At 30.5% G+C, this 21866-nt stretch overlaps 3 protein-coding genes across 3 annotated transcripts; 2 read left to right on the plus strand and 1 right to left on the minus strand.

Annotated features, from left to right (window-relative positions):
- Positions 1–987: 987 nt before the first annotated feature.
- LOC133316398 (uncharacterized) lies at positions 988–5365 on the minus strand. The gene is made up of 6 exons (XM_061518140.1): positions 5298–5365; positions 4975–5106; positions 3710–3868; positions 2873–3133; positions 1477–2148; positions 988–1317 (listed from the first exon to the last, which is right to left on the minus strand). Exons 2-6 carry the CDS (start codon positions 5053–5055, stop codon positions 1228–1230), a joined length of 1263 nt encoding a protein of 420 aa, XP_061374124.1. The 5' UTR covers positions 5056–5106; positions 5298–5365; the 3' UTR covers positions 988–1227.
- A 5522-nt stretch (positions 5366–10887) lies between these two features.
- LOC133316412 (putative RING-H2 finger protein ATL21A) lies at positions 10888–14042 on the plus strand. Its single transcript, XM_061518159.1, has 2 exons — positions 10888–11611; positions 13567–14042. Exons 1-2 carry the CDS (start codon positions 10888–10890, stop codon positions 14040–14042), a joined length of 1200 nt encoding a protein of 399 aa, XP_061374143.1.
- A 4735-nt stretch (positions 14043–18777) lies between these two features.
- LOC133316413 (putative RING-H2 finger protein ATL21A) lies at positions 18778–20098 on the plus strand. The gene is made up of 2 exons (XM_061518160.1): positions 18778–19357; positions 19653–20098. The coding sequence occupies exons 1-2, from the start codon at positions 18778–18780 to the stop codon at positions 20096–20098; spliced, it is 1026 nt and encodes a 341-aa protein (XP_061374144.1).
- Positions 20099–21866: the final 1768 nt, after the last annotated feature.

Below are 21866 nucleotides of genomic sequence, written 5' to 3' on the forward strand. Positions count from 1 at the left end.
TTCTCTCTTTTTTTATTTCAAAATATTTCAAGTTATTTATTCTGAAATTAATTTATAAATTATTTTATTTTTTAAACATATTTGAAATTAAAAAATATTATTTAAGATAAATTAAATATATATTATCTAAATAAGATATTTACTTTGTTTAGATAATTTTATAACGATATAGGGTAATAAATAGATAAAATAAAATAATATTTGATTTGAATTGAATTTATTTTCATGATAAAAATAAATGAATTTTTTAAAAATTTATTTTTATTTTTAAACCCTAAATGCATTAACTGAGGATATAAAATAAAAAAGAGAGAACATCTATTTTAAATATTTTTCTTGATAACCACAATTAGTCTAAGTGAATTTTTTTAAAAAATCATCTAGTTACTTAAAAGAAAATTTTTCTAACCACAAGGTGTCTAAGTGAAAGTTTGAAATCACGAACAGTTAAATGATAAATTATTTAAATACAATGGGTCTAAGTGATACGTTTATAACCACAGGGGGTCTAATGATAAATCACAAAATCACAATAGGTGAAAATGAAATCTTTGTCCAAAGAGGGGTCAATTTCAAGAAGAGCTAAATATATTTACAAAAAAAAGAGAGAGCTAAATATCAGTATCCAATATCTATTAAAAAAAATATATCAATACCCACTGTCACCGAGTTTCCTACCATTTCAAAATAAAGAAAACAACTAACAAAAAAGAAAATAAAAAAAAAAAAACATCCCAGAAAAACAATATTTTAAGCTATATAATTGTAACAGACAATCTAATATTTGATATTTGATATTTCTTTTAAATTACTTTAGCGTTGATTTCATTATTATAAATTAATAAAGCATAAGAAATTACATAAAAAAATATCAAGTATTAATTAATTTTTTTTAAAATATTGATATAACTTTTAGCTTTATTGGTATTATATGCAAATTTTCTTTTTAAAAAATAAAATTGAAATGAATCTATATACCGAATCTACGAACAAAGGATCTATACATATAAAAAGCAATTCAGCAGCTAAATAGGTATATGTTAAACCTAAGTTGACTTTAAGAAACCAAAATACAGAGTCTACGAAGTCAAATAGTTAATACAAGGAGCATTGTAATATAAATATCATGAAGCAGGCAGGCCTTCTGAACATCAGATGATACAAATCACACTAAACAGTTTGAATGTTTTGACCGACACGCCCTTAAACTGCCAAGACAACAAAAACTCACTGTACACGGCGACGCTTGTTCTTAATGTCATCAAAAAACTGATGGACATCAGCAGCAGTAATTGGCTTTGACGAGTCCGCGGACTCCTGTCATGATAACATATAACCAAACACAACATGAAACTAATTAAACAAGGTCATGCATCCGTCTCATTTTTTTTTATTAAACTTGTTTCACCTTCCCACCATTCTGAACAAGTGAAAACACATGATATAAGAAATCTACTCTATATAGAGAGAACATACCAGGAAAGCACGAAGCCCATCCTTCATCTCTTCAATGCCCTTCAAGATCTCCACTTTCTCTACATGTCCAAGTTTATTAAAGAAGTTTAACTCAGCACCCTCCTGTTGCTGCAACTTTTCTTCTCTCTTTTGCTTGGCCATTTTCTCATACTCCACAATTGAGTCTTCCTTGTCAAGTAGAAAAACAATCCTCTTCTGATTGTAAAACTCCAAACAATTATTGCATTTGCATAGAGAATCTCTCCAATTTTTGGGAAGGAACATTGGTTTACCATGTAAAACCGGGGAAGCAGCACCAATGTTAACACCAAGGAGACATTTAACATGCAAATTGGTGCTCTTTGTGCATTGATTCAAGGCCGTACTGTTATAACAATTTCCTCCCTGAGGCAGACCCTTCCCACCAGATATAGATTCAGAATCAACAGTAGCTTCTGCATCATCAATTTTAGGAGAAATGTATGAAGTATCACCCGTTGGCTTTTCAGACCCGCAAGTTGAAGGCACATCTTCCAAAACACCTTTGTCCTTGCTAACATGGACAGTATTATCTGCCTGCTTTCCAGCTGCCCATATTACTTCAGGATATAATTTTAGGAAGAAACATACTACAGAGCATGCCTTGCATATGAAATCCTCATACAGCGGCTCTCCCTCGTCATCCTTGGGAATCTGAGGTAAAGCAAGAACGATAGAAAATCAAACTGGCAAAACATAAGGAGTGATAGATACATCACAGTTCACAAATAAAATTTTCCTTCAGACCAACATACCTGAAGTGCAAATAGTGTAAAGTTCTATTACTTGTTAGGGATTGTCTTTTATTATAGATTATAGATACATGATTAAAATGAAAAGGAGAAGAAAAAAAAAGGGAACAAACAATCATCAATAGTTTCGGAAAAATACTCTGTTCGAAGGGAGGAATAAAAATTAGAAATTAAAAGTTCCGCATCACGGCATCAGACTATTTAGATTTTAAAAATGTATAATTTGTAAGTTCTCTCAAGCTCAAGTCTTCTTTCTACTTTACCAAATAAGTTTGAAGAAAAATTGTTCCAGGCAACAGAAGCATGCAGCAAATGGTTATCTGAAGTCTAAACCTATTACTTTGGCAGGACATCCAGCATTTAAAACAACAAAAAGAAAAGAAAAGAAAAGGAAACCTTCAAGTTTACATCCTCATGGACATACCTTAGTTACAGAGATATATGGATTATTGTCAACATGAACTGAAAGTACAATTAACATAAAACCTGGCAACTCTATTCATAACAAGAAAGTCTTACATTTTTTAATTCTAAGAATGCATGAAATTCTCCTGGAAGACTTATGTACAAAAACACAATATAAAAAGGTCAAGAGAAGACCAAACACCACTATCCAAAATACCAACCTCATCAGACGATTCAAGACCAAGATGCTCCTCATGAAACCAGTCCTCACATATACAGCACTGTATCATCTCTACTTGTTCTTCAGCATCTGGATCTGGATAAGGGCGACCACATGTGCAATATGAACCTTTAAAGTTGTGATTGTATGAATTCTCAACATTCTCTACATCTTTATTTGGGAAAATCTTGCAGAAGAATTCACCAAACTTTGAATTCCCACAATCACACCTGAAGTTTCTTTTTGTCCATAGTTCCACAATCTTTGCAACATAGTAATAATAATGAAACCATAGGTTATTAGTATGCATATTGTTCAAGCAAACAAAATCACACCGGATTTATATTCAATAAATTTTATTTTAGCAAATAAAGATCAAGCTATCCCACACAAAGTGTATCGGTCCCAGCATCATAACATGTGTAACACAAGTAAACATCACATAACCCCCTGAAAAAAAATGGCTACTTTTGATTAATGCATCAAACCTAATCATGATTTAGGTGTAACTTAGAAGCTGAAGAAAGTGTGTGATGGTAATATCACCAGCATTTAATCAGGGACCCAACACGGACTACAGATCAGTTATTTAGTGTACAAGTCAAATCTACAATTGAAAATTTTAGGAAATTCAACATCCGAAATATACATGATTAATTAATAATTGAAAAAAGTTATCAAAGATTCCTATCTTTCTTTACAAAAGCACACAATAACAGGTAAATTTCCTTCCAAAACACCTGCTGTCCTCACAAATCAAAAATATATTTAACTAGCACAACGTGAATTAGTCTCGCATTTCACTGTCAAAAGTAAATATCAATACAAAATTCACTACCTGATGACCATCATGGCAAGACAATGAGCAAGCTGTGCAAACTCCAGCATTCCCATCTGGGGTACAGGTGAGGCAAGAGAAAATTGCTTGCCTTTTCATATAACCTTTGCTATAGGTACACTCCTTACCGTCATCACCCCCTAAAACTAAATCAGCTTCCTACAAATTGAATAAATTATATAGGAAAAAATATATGATTAAAGAGTCAACATTTTCAACTCATACAACATTCTAATAACATAGTACCAAACATAACAACAATAAAATCAGTATTAAGTAGAATAGCTTATGCAAAATCACAATTTGCTTATAGCTTGAATCTCAACGAGCAGCTTCTTTCTAATAAAATAAAGTGCAAATGAAGAAGAAAACAATTTCAATTAGATGCAAATTATACACCAGCCACCACACTCCAATAATACTATCAAAAACCATCTATGCCCCACATTTGTAGTCCATAATAGAATAATAGATGATTACCAAAAAAAAAAAAAAACAGAACTTCATTTCATTTCAAATACACCAGTTAATCATCTTTGATATATACCCACCATTCACTTTTATTTGCCTCTAAATAAATTGGTGATTAACACAAATGAAGAGCAAGAAACAAGCACAAAGAATGTTTTAAATTTCTTGGAACATAATTTACATTTTCGCAAGTATTACAATAGCCAACAGAATACATACACACACTAATATCACAGTGTAGATTATGAGTTCTCAGATATCTTCAAGCATAAGCCCGAGTACGTGCTTCAGAATGGGATTTCCATAGTTCAGATTTGAAACAGAACTCATAATCTCCAGGTTTTACAACGAAACCAATCTACACCAAAGTGCAACCAGTGATTTCTCATCCCATCCAAAGTCTGCGAAGTGCAAAATAGTTTGAATATTGTCTTCAGACAGATATTCCATATCTAAATGAGATATACAGTATCACTAATCCAACTCAAATGCCTATACAAAATTGTCAAAATCTTAACAACTACAAGGTTACTCGGATAGTCTCATAGCCTGAACACTTCAAATTCTCCAAGAGAACCTATAGGTTCCGGTTACTGGTTAAAAGACCATAAGTAATTATGCTGGTCTTTATCGTAACAATGATAAAAGCAAAACAATATTACATCTAATTCACAATCATAAATAGATCTTGACAATAGATTTATCAACCAAATGAGTTGCAAAGTAATCATATCGGAGAACCATTATCAGAGATACGTAACACCGTTCATCAAAGAGATAGAAAAATGACTGACCAGCTCCCGTTCCTCAACTTCCTCAAGGTACTCGCCGATTGTAACAGCCGGTTCAGCTTCATCGTCAAACGCACCATCCATTTTTATTTGACAAGTTTCGGAGTTCTGGTTTCGAAGTTTAACGATCCGTTCCTAAAATACAACACCGGGATAGAAATTAATGAACGGAGGAAAAGAAAAAAAAATGCATCCGAATAGGGCACAGATTCCTTTTGCGAAGAGCTTACTGGATTAAGAAACCCTAGATTCCACGAAAACAAAGAGGAAAATTGAAAATAAAGGTAAACAAAATTAAACAAAGAACGGAAAAATGAGTAACGCACCAAATTTTGTGAGTGAAACGCGTTGATGAAGTGGAACCCTGTGTGCGTGCGTGCTTATTCCTTTTATGATTTTAACTCCGGTGTAAGGTTTTATAATTTTGATATCGAGGAGAATTGAAATCTCATATAGTAGAGATAAAAAGCATATGGGACTCATGTGTTAGAAAAAATTATATGTAAGACTCATGTCAGCACGGAAATCGAAGGGTGTGTAGGAAAATTGCAATTCTCATGTTAAATGAGAATTATAAAACCCATAGGATAAGCGTAAGGGGGACTAAGGACCATACAGACATTTTCCTGCCAGATATTGTAAGCGATACAGCACGAGTAGCGGTATTGGAAGCATTGATTCGCAAATCAAATGTCAAATTACGTCCTTCCCTCCAAATTACCATGTAATACCATTAAAATTTTAATATTTATCGTGTTTTTTTGTATTATAAATATTAATCCAAAATGTGAATCTCAACATAGTTGTGTTATAAAGTTACATATTATGTCTTTAGTTGTTTTGTTTAATTTTCTTTGTGTGCGTGCGTGCTTGTTCCTTTTATGATTTTAAGTCCGGTGTAAGGGTTTTATTTTATATAGGGTAAGCATAAGGGGGACTAAGGACCATACAGACATTTTCCCGCCAGATATCATAAGCGATACAGCACGAGTAGTGGTATTGGAAGCATTGATTCGCAAATCAAATGTCAAATTACGTCCTTCCCTCCAAATTACCATGTAATACCATTAAAATTTTAATATTTATCGTGTTTTTTTGTATTATAAATATTAATCCAAAATGTGAATCCCAACAATTATTAAAAAATCTAATATTTTCGCTAAGCTTGGTTAGTTGTGTTATAAAGTTACATATTATGTCTTTAGTTGTTTTGTTTAATTTTCCTTGTGTGCGTGCGTGCTTGTTCCTTTTATGATTTTAAGTCCGGTGTAAGGGTTTTATTTTATATAGGGTAAGCGTAAGGGGGACTAAGGACCACACAAACATTTTCCCGCCAGATATCGTAAGCGATACAGCACGAGTAACGGTATTGGAAGCATTGATTCGCAAATCAAATGTCAAATTACGTCCTTCCCTCCAAATTACCATGTAATACCATTAAAATTTTAATATTTATTGTGTTTTTTTGTATTATAAATATTAATCCAAAATGTGAATCCCAATAATTATTAAAAAATCCAATATTTTCGCTAAGCTTGGTTAGTTGTGTTATAAAGTTACATATTATGTCTTTAGTTGTTTTGTTTAATTTTCTTTGTGTGCGTGCGTGCTTGTTCCTTTTATGATTTTAAGTCTGGTGTAAGGGTTTTATTTTATATAGGGTAAGCGTAAGGGGGACTACGGACCATACAGACATTTTCCCGCCAGATATCGTAAGCGATACAGCACGAGTAGCGGTAATGGAAGCATTGATTCGCAAATCAAATGTCAAATTATGTCCTTCCCTCCAAATTACCATGTAATACCATTAAAATTTTAATATTTATCGTGTTTTTTTGTATTATAAATATTAATCCAGAATGTGAATCCCAACAATTATTAAAAAATCCAATATTTTCGCTAAGCTTGGTTAGTTGTGTTATAAAGTTACATATTATGTCTTTAGTTGTTTTGTTTAATTTTCCTTGTATTTTCAAAAAAAAAAGTTACATATTATTTTATTGTACAAGAGGATTATATTGATTTTTTTTTACAAACTTACAAATTATATCATATCTTATCATAAGATTTTATTCAGAATATCTTACTGGTAAGATATAATATAATTTGTGAAAAAAAAATTTAAATATAATATTCTCCTTTATTGTAAACCATAACATTTTTAAAACTTCTTTAATGAGTGACTTTAAAATAAAGTTAATAATTTTAAAATAAAAAAAATTAAATAAAAGATTAAAAAAAATAAAATAATTAAATTTTAAAATCATTATAATATTTTATATTTAAATATAAATATTATTTCATTAATAAATTTTGCAGACACGTGTTTATAAAACAACTTTTTAATCTTTACTACAAATTCTTATTTTTTATCATTCCTTGTGTTTAATAATACTTTTTTCTAATCAACAACTTTAATGGATAATGTACCAAATAATAACGTTAATAGATAGCCTATGATTTTATTATAAATTTTTGTTAGTTTTAGACATTTGTTCTTATTTTAAAATAAAAAAATCATCACATATTTTAAACATGACCGGTCATACTTAGTGTAGTTTGTAAACAAAAAATTTGTAAATATAATTTTTCCATTTAAACTTAGGAAAAAATGTTTATCCTTTTAAATTACACAACTTATATCCTTTCACTCTCACAAAGAGGTGAGACCCACACCTTTACTTTTTTTTTGTCAACTCTATCTCCTCTTTTATCTATGTCTTTCTCTCTTTTAAAATGACACAACTTTACCCCCTTTAAAATGACACACATTTTACCCTTAAACTTATTATCATACCAAACAATAAAGAGTTTAATGTTTTTCATGTTATTGTAAAAGATAAAATTATTTTCTACATATATATAAAAGTGTGTGGCATCTATATTTCTTTTTATCTTTCTTTTTTTATATGTACCTCACATATTTTTATATGTGTGTAGAAAAAAAAATTATCTTCTTTAACATGAAAAACATCAATTTCAATAATAAAACAAGACCTTTAAAAAATAAAATCACACGGAACTCTATGTTATATTTAAGTGATATTTGGCAATTGAGTATTTGATTTTGAGACTCATTTAAAATAATTTATAAGGAATTTGAATAATTTGCATAATATTATAGATTTAAATCTCAACACTATTATTAAAAAAAAAATTATGACTTTTCTAGAGATAGAACAAAAGGATTTGTGTAGATTCCTTACAATGGGCTTTGGACCAAAATATGTGACAGGCGGGCCTTGTTTGATTGACCCTTATGTTATTTTACCGCTTGGTAATAATACCAAGGAGCAAGACCTATGCAATACATATTTTGGATAATTGGACGTTTGTGAGGGAAAAGACACAGCAGTTGCATTTAGGCTTCCCAGACCCCAACAACAAATTTTAATTTATTATGACAATAAGCAAGTATACAATAAATGTCATGGTTAAGTTTGTTTATTTTTTATAGATTTTTTTAATATATCTCATCAAAATTTTGATTATGTTATTTTAAACATAAAATAATTAACTCGAAAATTAAGCCATAAAATAATAAATTAAAAGTAATTTTTAACATGATTATTTATTTTTAAAAAAATATATTATAAAAATGGTTCCAAGTTCCAACAAACAATAATAATTTTAAGCTTTGGACCTTAATATTCAAGAAAATATTACCCAAAATTATTTTATTTCTAAAGAAATCAAATAAGGATGTATCTATTTCTTAAATTTTATGAGTCAAAATTATATTATTATTTTTTTCGGTAAATAAATTATATTATGTTTTAAATTAAATCAAGAATGAACAATGTGCATATTTATTTATTTTAAATATAAGCTCACTTTAAATAAATTTTATCCTAATCTTCACATTTCAACAATTCACACCTTCAGAAAAAATAAAAACACTAGCTACTTTTAAGCTCATGATATAATAATTGGATTGCATAAAATCGTTCCCCAAAAAATATATTGTTAAAAATATAACAATCTATTTCTCATCAAAGGATAATTTTAAATATTTAATATAAAAATTATATTTCTAAACATACAAACAAACATTTTTAGTGGAATAATAAAATATAATTTTGGTAAAAATATATACTTTGATTATGAACTCTAATTATTAGTTTTATACAAAACTAAACTTTAAATAATTTATTTTGATGTCTTATAATTATTTTTAACAACGTATGTTTTGAAATATACTACACCCATGTTTGAATATATCCTATATTCATATTAATTATTTTAATTAATAATATTGCTAAAATACATATCACAAACATAGCTGAAATTATATTATCAAGATTTATAAATAAATAATAATATTATTATAATTTATATTATAATTTATGTGAACATCATGAGTCATAACCACTTATAATAATTAAATAATGTTTAAAAACATTTTATATTTGTTTAACATTTAATAAATTTATTAAATGCTAAAAATTACAAACAGAGATTCACACACACATATATATATAATAAAAATATTTCTTAAATTAGTTATTAGAGTCGATCATAATATTTTTATTGTTATTAATATTGTATTTTTTTAATCTTCCTGGCTCCCTATTAATATAATAATTTACTATTATCTCTCTTCATCAATATAATGATATTTAGGGGTATAAACGAGCCGAGCGGCTTATCAAGGACTCAAAGCTTGACTTGGCTAGTTTAATAAATAGAACGGGCTCAAATTTTAAAAAAAAAAACACTTGTTTAGCAAACAAGCCCAAATCTAATTTAATGAGGCTTGGCTTGAAAGTCCGTGAGCTGACCTGATATATTATTATAATAATTAATATATTTTTATTTCACTAAATCATTAACCCTATTTTTTTTATATAAAGGTGCTACTGTACTTTGGGATAAGTGCTAAGTTTTCCTGGAGTAGCATGAGGTCTGGTATTAGTGCTAATAGGTAGTTTGTATTTTAGATTAGGTGTTGTAAGTGGATATTAATTGTTAATCTTTTTGTTCCAATTTGAGGATGTGAATGATGGTGACATGAGATAAGATTCAATTGTTTGTCGGGTTTGTTTAGTTATTTTAATAAAGGTCATAGTAACTGTTTTTTTTTTTTGATATTATAAGCTATTATCGCTTAAAAGTTTTAAAGGTTAATCAATATTACATACTTTTCTTAAATATTCTTTCCCCACATTCTCTATTTCTTAAGCTGGATCAATGTTTAAAAAGAAATTACGGAACTCATTATTCGATTTTAAAATATATGTGGACTGAGTGAGTTTTATGATTATTTTTTCTCTGACGAAAGAATACAGAATTTGATTCATTTATAGTCTTAACATTTGAACGTATGTGAGTTTGAAAAAAATATATTTTATAAGTATAAATGAGTTCAAGTCAAACTTTTAATTTTTTATGAACAAGTCAAGGCAAGCCTAGAATTTAGCTCATATCAAGCTAATGAGCCAAGCCAAGTTCAAAATATTTTTCATGAGCTTGACTCGTTTAAACTAAAGCTCAGCACGGCTTACATCATTTAGACCCCTAATAATATTGAATAATTAAATACAAAAGAGATAATTAATAAAAAAAAATGGATATAAATTTCTAGACTAGTTCTCCAAGTATATAATCCCTCTCACTTATCAAATAATACTACAAAATGGAGGTAGAATTCTTCGTCATTTTATTCATTTTTATATATTGATGGAATTTGGGCTCTTAATTATATGTTCCATGGATCCAAACTTTTGTGATACAATGAATAACATTATACCTCAAGTGATCCAAATTTACATAGAAAGAAAGTAGTATTGGACGTGTGAAACTAGGATTATTAGCAGGGTCTCGGACTACACGGAATTCTTATCCTATTCCATATACTTACGTAACTTATTAATTGACAACATTTCGATTGTTCACTCAATTGATCACATATATCTAATGGCTACCTTGTCAATTTCTTTCTTATTTTCCATGGTACTCTTGCTTCCTCACTCAACAAGAAGCACAACTCCAGTTTGCGACAAGAGATATTGCGGAAGCCCTGATCGGGAACTTCCTATTGAGTTCCCTTTCCAATTAATAGAAGGCAATAATCAAAGCAATCGATGTGGGTACCCAGGGTTTGATGTTTTGTGTAATGATAGGAAGCAGAAATTGCTTAAACTCTCACAGGAAATAGGAGAATTCGTTGTCAACTACATATCCCTTGAGAAGCAAAGAATTTGGATTAACGACCCCGATGCGTGTCTCCCTAGAAGGTTAATGCAAAACATGGACCTCAATGATTCACCTTTCCGATGGGACAAGGACAGTTATGATAATTTTGAAAAATTAACCACTCTCAACTGCACGAAATTAGCAGCGAAGTTAATAGTTGAGGGGATATTATATCCTATACCCTGCCTAAGCAATAACAATTATTCGATCACGTATGCGTTGAACTCGTCTCTGGATTCGTGGAAATCATCGTGCAATGAGATTGGCTTTGCATTGGTTCCAGTTAAAGATCATTCCAAAGATTCATCCATAATCGAGGAGGGACTTTACTCTGATATCATGTTGCAATGGAATACACCTCTGTGTGAATGTGAAGCAGACCAACGTTGTGGCTTTTTAACGGATACGGGTCTTACCGTTACTTGTTACAACTTTACTAGCCCGGGTATGTATATTCTTCAATTTTTAATTATACATATTAAATGCATATATGAGAGAGAAAAAATCTTTTATGATTTATCTCTTTTTTTCTCACACACTCATTTCATGTTTAATTTCCATGAAGGTGAAATATGAGGATATAGATCCTCTATCTTCTTTCTGTGTGTGCGTACTTTCCCATGGCCTGTCCCTGATGATATAGTCATACAAAGGAAATATTATTAAGTAATGGAAAATGATATTTCTTCACTGAAATACTTACACCACAATTGCACTTTATATAGTTGAGTAAGCAAGGATAGAGGAAGTGTGTCGGAATGTGTTTTGCTTGCTTTATTATCTAAAATGAAATTTTAGCATAAGAACGGTAAAACAAAAAATATAGAAATATATAATAAACCAATGGCTTAATATAAATATGGGCTATTTTCTCTCATTTTACACGAGAGAAACTAAGTTCCTACACACACAAAATAGAGGTGGGTCTCACCTCTTTCTTTTTTTCTCTTTATTCTTATCCGTGGGTCCCGCTTATGATATTATCTCTGTTACATGAGATAATTCTTTTTATATAATATGAGAAAATAATTTTTCAACAAATATATGTATATATATATAACGCGAATGTTATATTTACAAACTTTTTATTTACAAACTCTTACAAACTACACTAAGTATGACCGATCATACTTCAATCAAGAGTATATGACCGGTCATACTTAGTATAATTTATAAAAAAAAAAAAGTAAACGAATACTTTTCCTATAGATAAATATCATCCTATAAGTAACATTGTAATGTTCAACAGGGTTCTCTAATAAAATATAGTAACAAAAAACAAGTTAATATTAAGATGCGATTAAATAGTCGATATCATTTCACTAGTGTAATGTTCATACGCATTTAAATTTAGATCACTTAACTCTAATTTGACACACACAGAAGAAATTGAACTGATTTATCATATTTCTAACTGTCAAACTAAAAAAATTTCATTAAATCTGAAATCAAAGATACAAGATACACGATAAAATCAAATGAATTTGATTTTGATACGTTATCACTATCAAGAGCACAAATGTCAATTTTGATTTGTAAAAAGTAAAAACATACTTCTTCTTCTTCTTTTTTACTTCTTCTCTTTTTCTCTCTAATTTCTCTTTATTTCTCTCTATTTTTCTTCTCATACTTATTTATTTATTAAGTGCCTCCTTTTTTTATTTTTATTACTTTATTTCTTTATTTTATTTTATTTTTTGGTAATCATTTCTTTAGTTTATTTATTTTTACTTTGTATTATTTTTCTTTTTGATTGTTTATTGCTTTTTTTTTAATTTTTAGTATATATCATCGATATTTTTTATTTTTTCTCAATCTTTTCATATTTTTTTTTGGGTTTAGAACTGATTTTGAACAGTTTTAAGAATGTGTAAAAGAATCAAAAGAACTGAATTGCATTGCATTTAAAAAAAGCTAATTTTTAAAAATCAGTTCATGAACTAAATTGGTTTTTGAAAAATCAATCATTTCATGAACAGAATTGATTTTTTTTCTCTTTTTTTCTTTTCTCTCTCTCTATGTTTATTCTCTTATTCATTTATTTAGTGTCTTATTTTTACTTTATTTTTATTAATTCATTTCTTTAGTTCTTATTTTCACTTTTCTTGTTCTCTTATTTATCTTTATTTTATTTTATTTTTCTTTTTAAATATTTGTAGCTTTTTTACTTTATTTATATATCTTTTTTTCTCTCAATATTTTCATATTTTTTTATTAAAATTTAAATTTGATTTTAAAAAATAAATCAATGTAGTTTTCAATACTAAATTATTTTGTCCAATTTAATTTAGTTCGATAAAAAAACCGTATAGAACAGAACTGCGCACACCCGTGATTGAGCTGTCTTGTCTAGTTTGTTGTTAATGAATTAACACTGATATTGAAGTTCTATGTACGTAGGTGGAAGTCCCCCAATTTCTCGCCCTGGGCCTAGGAGAGTCATTTTCTTTCTAGTCTGGGGAATAACTGGATTCCTGTTCTTCTTCTATTGGATAGTTTTATCTGTGTTTAGAAGGAGGAGGCATAGCCAGCAACGATGGACAAACATAGAATCAAATATCCGGGAACCCCCTGGGGTAGTGGTGGTGCTTGATGGATCAAGGATAGAACAATATCCAAAGTTCCAACTAAATGAAAGTGGACAATTTAACGACTCATCCATCGACAAAGTATGTTCAATATGTCTTGGTGAGTACAAGCCCATGGAGACATTAAGGAGCATGCCCCAGTGCAATCACTATTTTCATGTCCATTGTATAGATGCTTGGCTCAAGATGAATGCTACCTGCCCCTTATGCCGAAATGAGCCAGAGGGATCTGTTTTGGTTACCTCTTCCTTGCCTCCTTCTACAGCTTCACATGAATCACCAGCATAAATATGTTCATAAATATACCTTTTTTTTTCCCTGCTGTATTCGGCTACCGATATCTTGTGCCATTCATCATCATAATCTATTTGCATTCTTAGCGTAGGCAAAAAAAATTAAAATATTATTATTTTAATAAATAATTATGAATACATAGTTGTTTCGAAACTATCTACGAATCTATTGCACTCATTCACGCTCCAAATTAGACGTGACTCCCAAGGCATTCACGCCTAATTTAGACGTGAATCATCTGGTGTTGACACGTGGAAAAAAGTCAAATTACGAACCGTAAAACTTTGGAAAGCCATAACTTTTGACTCGGATATCCGAATGAGGTAATTCTTTTTTTGATTCCACATAACTTTTCAAGATCTACGCAATGACACCTCATTTGATATATTTTATCTCTCACAAACACAATTCAAATTTACAATAATTGTATTATATAGTGTATTACCAATAAAAAATAAAAAATTATTATTAATAAAAAAACAAAATAAAGATTTAATTTGTGATTTAAACTCAAAAATCAATTTGAAAAATCTGTATTAATAAAGAAAATAATTAAATAAATATTCTAAACACTTGGTAGAATATTATATAAATTTGTATATATTTTAATAATTAACTACGAATAAGTTGTCGTTTTGAACCTAATTACGAATATATTGCACTCATTCACGCCCAATAATGGTACTATAACATTAAATTCAAAATTCAAATAACCTCTAATAAGTTGATTGTATTTTGTATTTAATAGGAGTTGATTGCGTTTTGTATTTAATAGGAGCTGATTGCGTTGTAATTTTATGAGTTTGTTACAAATTGTCGCCAATTTAAATAAATTTGCTGGAGGTTATTTGAATTTTGAATTTAATGTTATAAGAGTTGATTGCGTTTTGTATTTAATAGGAAATTTGGTGTCATCTTATTTATAGATGAGTTAATTCACTTTGGTGCCATCTTTATATTATCATTGTTGCAAATTTGAATTGTGTTTGTGAGAGATAAAATATATGAAATGAGATGTCATTGCGTATAGATCTCGAAAAGTTATATGGAATCAAAAAAAAGAATTACCTCATTCGGATACCCGAGCCAAAAGTTATGGCCTTATAAAGTTTTACGGTTAAACTATTTATTTTTTGTGTCACGTGTCAACATCAGACGAGTCACGCCTAATTTAGGCGTGAATGCCTTGGCAGTCACGCCTAATTTGGGCGTGAATAGTCATGTCTAATTTAGGCGTGAATGAGTGCAATAAATTTGTAGATAGTTTCGAAACAGCTATGTATTCGTAATTATTTATTAAAATAGTAATATTTTAATTTTTTTGCCTTTAATGTTATGTTAATTGATCAGATTAAAAAATTCATTTATAAACATGAATTTTAATTTATAAATGAATTCTGTTAAGTCAAGTCGGACCCTCAAGTCGATTGCAGAAGAACAACAGTAAAATGCAAGAGGAGAGATGGAGAAGAACACAGTTAATTTCTTTAACATGGGAAATCTACGAAAATCTTCTCCAATGTGAAGAAGTAAAAATTCACGTGACACTATTCCCTAGTTTTTCACTAGAGGTACAATCAAACTTCACATGTAATGATAGTAATATCAAACTTCCCTAAAGAGGTCTGTTTCAAACTTCTCTATTCAAATTCTTTTTCATCTCACTTAACCTCAAACACTACAAGCTTATAGAGGAAGATGATTCTAGACATTAAACCATTCAAATGATGTATCCTTTGAGCCTTCCACCTTCATTTATAGAGAGACATTGAACCAGTCAAAGGATATGACCCTTGAACCTTGCACAAAAAATGGAGAGTTCCAATCTCTGGGACTTGAGTTAAGCATTGAAGAATGAACAACTCCCAACAAATTCAAATCCCGTTTTTCATATAAATAAAAAGTATTTTGTCTACAAAAAAAAAGTATTTTCTAAATCAAGCCAATACAATTAAATTTAAATCAGATTAAATTATTTTTAATGATTCTAAATCCAAGTTTATTCAAGATTTGAATTTATTTACTTTCAGTTTCTCCGACCCGTTTAATTTGAAAACCAACATGGAATGTGAATGCTTTTAGGGGGTGTTTGTTTCAAGTTTTTGAGGAGGATTACCGGTAATCCTTCTTTGGTAAATGTAATTACCATGTTTGGTAGAAGGAATAAATTACGATTCCCGGATATCCAAGGATTACCGGTAATTTGATTTATAAAGAAAAGTCACTATTCAGATTACCAAAAATAATATGGTAATTTGGAATACCAATCAGAATACCAAGCAAAAGGGAAAACACAACAATAAATTTTGAAACAAAAATACCCCAATACATATAAAATTTAGCCCAATCTATCAATTACAAAAGTAAAAATAGTTTGGGGTTATTTTTGTAAAATAACCTTATATTCCAAGTCATATTTCGTTCTAAACCAAATATGGAATCAGTAATTTTTACCCAATATTCCCGGTAATACTTTGGCGAACCAAACACCTCTTTCGTAAGATTCCAAGTAAACTCAATTTCTACTGAATTCCCATTAATCATGATTCCCGGTCACCAAAAAATTTCTCTTGTGCCAAACACACCCTTAGTAGAAAATTGTCAGAATCGTAGGAATTAATAGCCAAGCCACCTCAATTGGCAAATACCAACTGCGCTGCCCTTACATAAGATTTCGTTTTTTATATTTACCGACGAGCTGACTTTGAATTAATGTAAGTCACGCCATAAAAACCAATTAGCTTCTAACCAATAGGAATACATATTTATAGGAATAATTCCAAATTAAGGGGATTGAGGGTTTTATAGTAACAAGTACAATGGTTGATTCCAACTAATTTTTGTTGAAATAACATGACTATCTTCTTGGATTGTTAATTCTGTTTGATTGTTAGAAGAACTTGCAGGTTTTATATTAAACAAAAAGGCGAAGATATCTTAATAGTACAAGCTCCTTCTAGCTATTAATATTTGATTGTTAATTCTGTTTCTCTAGGCCCTAAATTGTAAAACGAATATTTTTGCAAATATTTGTTTTAATATTAATATTATTTATAGGAATAGGTTATATTTATAAAAAAAATTTGTTTACAAACTGCACTATATATTCACGAAAATACCTTCCTAACCTGAATCTATTTCCGAAAATACATAATTAAGTTTGTAAAAGTTTATAAATATAATATTTTTTTATTTATATAAAATACAAAAGTTAGTCGGTGCACGTATAGTAGTTTATGAATTAATAATCTACTCGGGAAGAATATGTTTTCATGTGACATATGCAGTCGGATGGGGTATGGGAAAACAGACTTACACAATATTTATTTGTATTTTTTTTTAAATGTATGTTCTTTTAAATGATATAAACTTAAGTCATTTTAAGAAAGAAATAAACTTAAAGAGATGTGAGTTTCACTGAAAAAAATAAAAATATGAATCTCACAGCTTCATGTCTATCTCCCTCTTAAAAAATATCTAAGTCGACGTGCTTGTACACACATTTATCCTCTCTCTTTTTTATACATGATTTGTATTAATTAGACGCGCTTTTGACTTGTGTAGTGCAAGGCTAACAATTGTTGAAGCGAAAATAATAATTAATAATAAAGAAAGGAAATACTCCATGTGGATTGACTACCGTGGGAAGATTGAAAATTTCCCAAGGGGGTGTTTGGTAGGAGGTTTTGGCAAGGATACCTAGGCAATTTGAAGTGGGTTTTCAATTTGCCTAAGTTTGGTACAAGAGTTACAAAAATTTGGATAGCAAAATCCTTTCCCCATCCAACTTGATTTCTTTGCAAATTTTTTTGGTTTGCACTGTTTCAAAAACCCATGTTGAAGGTTGTATTTTGGGGGTTTGACGGGGAAAGTAAAAATTGAGTATGTATTTTAAATTTCAGCGAAGTAAAATTTTTTGAAACAATGACACCAATTAAGCTGGCTTTTACAAACTGTCATTTTAGACAAGGGTTGATCAGATTCAAAAAATAAAAAGGGTTAATTTTGTAATTTCAACTCATTTTTCCATCTATATTTTACCTTCAACCAAATATGGAATTCGAAAATTTAAATCAATTTCTCTGGTAATATTTCGGTCTACCAAACAACTTTTTTAAAATTTCCCCACTAATTTGAGTTTACAACCATTTCCCCACTATTTATATTTACCTGGTTAAAAAAAATTTCTCTTCTACCAAACGCCCCCTAAAGAAATTTAAAAACAAGACTAGCGGAAACGTTAATGTATAGATTTGCGTTCACAAACAAAATACTTTTATACAAATTCTTTATTATTATACTTTGGTTTAACTGATTTTTTTAAGTAAAAAATAAAATAAAATGGTCAAAATCATATAGCGTGGAACTTAGATAGGATAGGAGACAAAAGATTTAGTTCAGCAGCATGTTCCTTGTAGTTGTTTCGTCTTTTCTTATTAGTTCATTAATTAGGCGTTTCAGTTATTCTAAGCTATTAACTATAGTTTGACAAAGAAAATTAAAGCGTTGGTTTGGGTTTCCATTTATTTCTTGTAGCTTTGTAATTGGATGCAACAGTGAAGAGGTGCTAGCTTCCTCATCTCATCTCATCACATCCCAATTCTATTTACAGTTTTCAGTCTTCACTTCGTCTCAAATTGAATTGATGGCTACCTTAGCGCAGTTCTGTTTATTGTTGATCATTATATTCTCTCTTCAAAGCACAAGAGGGGGACAGATTTGCGATAGCATGTCATGCGGTGAAATTGATATTCAGTTTCCTTTCGGTTTGAAAGGAGCCAATAAAGGTCGTCGATGTAGCTACCCAAGATTCCAACTTTCATGCGACAAACAAAACCAGACCATTCTTAAACTCTCAGATTCAGGGGATTTGGTCGTGAAAAGCATCAATTACGAGGACCAAACCATTAAGGTAAACGACCCCGATGGTTGTCTCCCAAAACGTTTCTTAGAGAACTGGAGCCTTTCCGTGTCCCCACCATTCATGTTTGATGCCAGCGTTTATGGGTTTTATGACCTCACTTTCTTTCGTTGTCCTTACAACGTAACAAAGACATATCCAGTGCCATCAATTTCTTGCATCAGCGATAACTCTTCATCGGTGATATTTTCATTGTGGAGCAGACCTATTGACATATCACCGTGGCATGAGTGTGAGGTGATGTCATCAGCGCTTGTTCCCATTCCAAATTCAATCATGGAAACATCGCCCTTCTTCTCCCCTGATCTTAACAATGATATTGAGTTGAAGTGGAACAAGCCCACGTGCGGGGATTGTGCTGCTCGTGGCCAAGTTTGTGGCTTCAAAGGTGATACTACGACTCTTCAAGTTGGATGCTTATCCAGTCCCAAAAAAAGCCAAAGTATGCCATTCTTTTATTCTTTCGCCTTTCCACTTTTCATTTCATTGATATCTCTTAGTTGCTGTCAATTAAATTAATTGCTGATAGCCTGATAGTATTACATGATGGTACTCAAATTTTAAAATATAAATTAAAAAAATATTTTAAATTATGAGAAAGGTAAAATTAAAAAATATGTATTAAAAAATTTTCTAATAAATTTCTGGCGCTGATTTACATGACACATTCATTACAGTTACAGGTCTTCCAAGAAGTGCCAAATATGGCTTAACTATAGGACTGGGAGTACCTGCACTCTTGGGTATAATTGGGATTTCCTGCTTTATCTGCAGTAAGTACACGCATCGCCACCAGACCGGGCCCAGCATGGAGCTTTCGAACTCGATTATTGCCGTGCCCTCGTTCATAATGGGCCTTAATGGGCCTGAAATTGAAAAACTTCCCAAGACTATTATTGGTGAGAGTGGGCGCTTACCGAAGTCCAATGAGAACACGTGCTCAATATGCCTGTGTGAATACGAGGCCAAGGAGACGTTGAGGACCATACCTGCGTGCAACCATTATTTTCATGCACACTGCATAGATGAGTGGCTCAAGATGAACGCTACATGCCCCATATGCAGGAATTCACCGGATGCGTCCACAACTGTTACCCCTTCTTATTCTTCTTTGTCTTTCTATTCGTAATTGTCATCTTTACCGTAGGTAGTTAATCCAAGTCCAACTCACTTATTTGAAGCAGTGAAGAGAAGAGTGTTGGTATCTGTACTATCTATCTAATACATTTTATTTTTCAAATATAGTAAGGATTTTATTCTAAACTCATCATACGAGTTAGGAGGTTTTCAAGTCTAGATAGTATCATTTATTCATATTAACGCATGGCTGTAGAAATACTGTAACATCGAAATTTTAGAAATACATATTTATAATTGTATGTTCTTTCTTAATAGTTATACTATTATTATTTACTTGAACTAGCATGCACGCTCATATGGTAGAGCGCTCGCTTCGCATGCGAGAGGCACGGGGTTCGATTCCCCGCACCTCCACTTCTTTCTTCCAATCAATTTTTAAATCCTAAATCTATTTTTGTTGAAATTTCGTGAGAAGATGAACAGCGTCTTGCAGTGCAGTGGGAACCATTTGGCCAAGACTCAAGAGTTGCATCTGCAAAAAAATATGCCAATGAGGCATTGCCAGATGGTCACTGAAAAGTCCGCAATTTTTTTTTTGCTTTTTTAAGATATTTGTTTTCTCTATGCCTATGTTATATTCTACTTTCTGATTCGATTATATACCTTACTTGGAAGAAAAGAATGAAAGACATAGTGTCATATCTAGCTCTAATTTGGGAGGACATCTGTTTCCAACCAGTCTTGTTAAACTTGATTTGGGCATCGACCCGATCGAGGTACTGAGTCACTGGTCGAACCGGTTATCCCAGATATATATAAAAAATATAAATATATAAATTCAATTATATTCTTCATATATAAAATGAATTAAACAAGGTTCATTAAATAAGCTAAAAAACATGAAATATAAATAAATAAAAATGCATGCTATTGTCAATTTAAATTGCAACTCATAATCCCCATAAACATACCTCTCAACAACATTGAACTCATATTTTTCAAATTCAACTACATTAAAATGACATGTGTCACATTCTCTTAGTTTATTATTCCGCAAATTGTTTCAGTATTGAAAATTGAAATTTGAGTTCATCGTAGAAAAATACACTAGCAAATAAAATTATAAAAAGTTTTTAAATAGAGTTCTATAATTTTTTTTGATAAGATGAAACAATTTTGGTTTTTTGATTTTTTTTTTTTAAATGCATGACCCGACCGGGTCACGGGTCACCAGTTTTGACTAGGTTTCGCTGGTATTGTCCGAAATTTGACCAGATTTGACAGGATCGATGCATGACCAGTCCAATGCTTGACCCAAATCGGTCTGATGATCGGTTCACCGGGTTCCGAGTCGACCCGGCCGGGTCGGGTTTTACAACAGTGTTTCCAACACAACTATATCGGTCATTTCGAAGTAATAAAATAATGAGTAAGTATCGTTCTTACGAAAATTAAATTCAAGTAATAATTCATCACTTTTATTTAAGTTAGACAATTCAAAAGGTTTCAATAAATAACCCTTATTTAATTAAAAATTAAATAAAGATGACAGTAGAAGAAATTAATTAAAAGATGGGTTTGAAATCAAGAATAGAGATGCATTTAAGATTTACTTCATCTCCGATCCCCCCTTAAGTAAATTAAATTAATTTAATAAAATTTCAACTTTATTGTTACAAAACGATTCATCATCTAAATGATAATTGGTTAAATCTCTAATGTCTTATTTATTTAATCCTTTAACCTAATTATAATCCTAATTTTTTAGAAACCCCTTTTAAATTAGGTTTTATGCACGATGAATTTCACAAATTTGC

This window comes from Gastrolobium bilobum, unplaced genomic scaffold (genome assembly GCF_033153095.1).
Source record: "Gastrolobium bilobum isolate Gb01-03AN ecotype WA unplaced genomic scaffold, APGP_CSIRO_Gbil_v1 utg19495, whole genome shotgun sequence".
Lineage (NCBI taxonomy): Eukaryota > Viridiplantae > Streptophyta > Magnoliopsida > Fabales > Fabaceae > Gastrolobium > Gastrolobium bilobum.

Bases quoted from the DNA above. Each gene is read 5' to 3' on its own strand.
- LOC133316398 (XM_061518140.1), bottom strand. From the start codon at position 5,055: ATGGATGGTGCGTTTGACGATGAAGCTGAACCGGCTGTTACAATCGGC. The intron at 3,134-3,709 runs GTAGTGAATTTT...TATGTTGCAAAG, and splicing joins CTTGCCATGATGGTCATCAG to ATTGTGGAACTATGGACAAA. The intron at 1,318-1,476 runs GTATGTTCTCTC...TTATCATGACAG, and splicing joins ATGGGCTTCGTGCTTTCCTG to GAGTCCGCGGACTCGTCAAA.
- LOC133316412 (XM_061518159.1), top strand. From the start codon at position 10,888: ATGGCTACCTTGTCAATTTCTTTCTTATTTTCCATGGTACTCTTGCTT. The intron at 11,612-13,566 runs GTATGTATATTC...CTATGTACGTAG, and splicing joins TTACAACTTTACTAGCCCGG to GTGGAAGTCCCCCAATTTCT.
- LOC133316413 (XM_061518160.1), top strand. From the start codon at position 18,778: ATGTCATGCGGTGAAATTGATATTCAGTTTCCTTTCGGTTTGAAAGGA. The intron at 19,358-19,652 runs GTGATACTACGA...TTACAGTTACAG, and splicing joins CCAAGTTTGTGGCTTCAAAG to GTCTTCCAAGAAGTGCCAAA.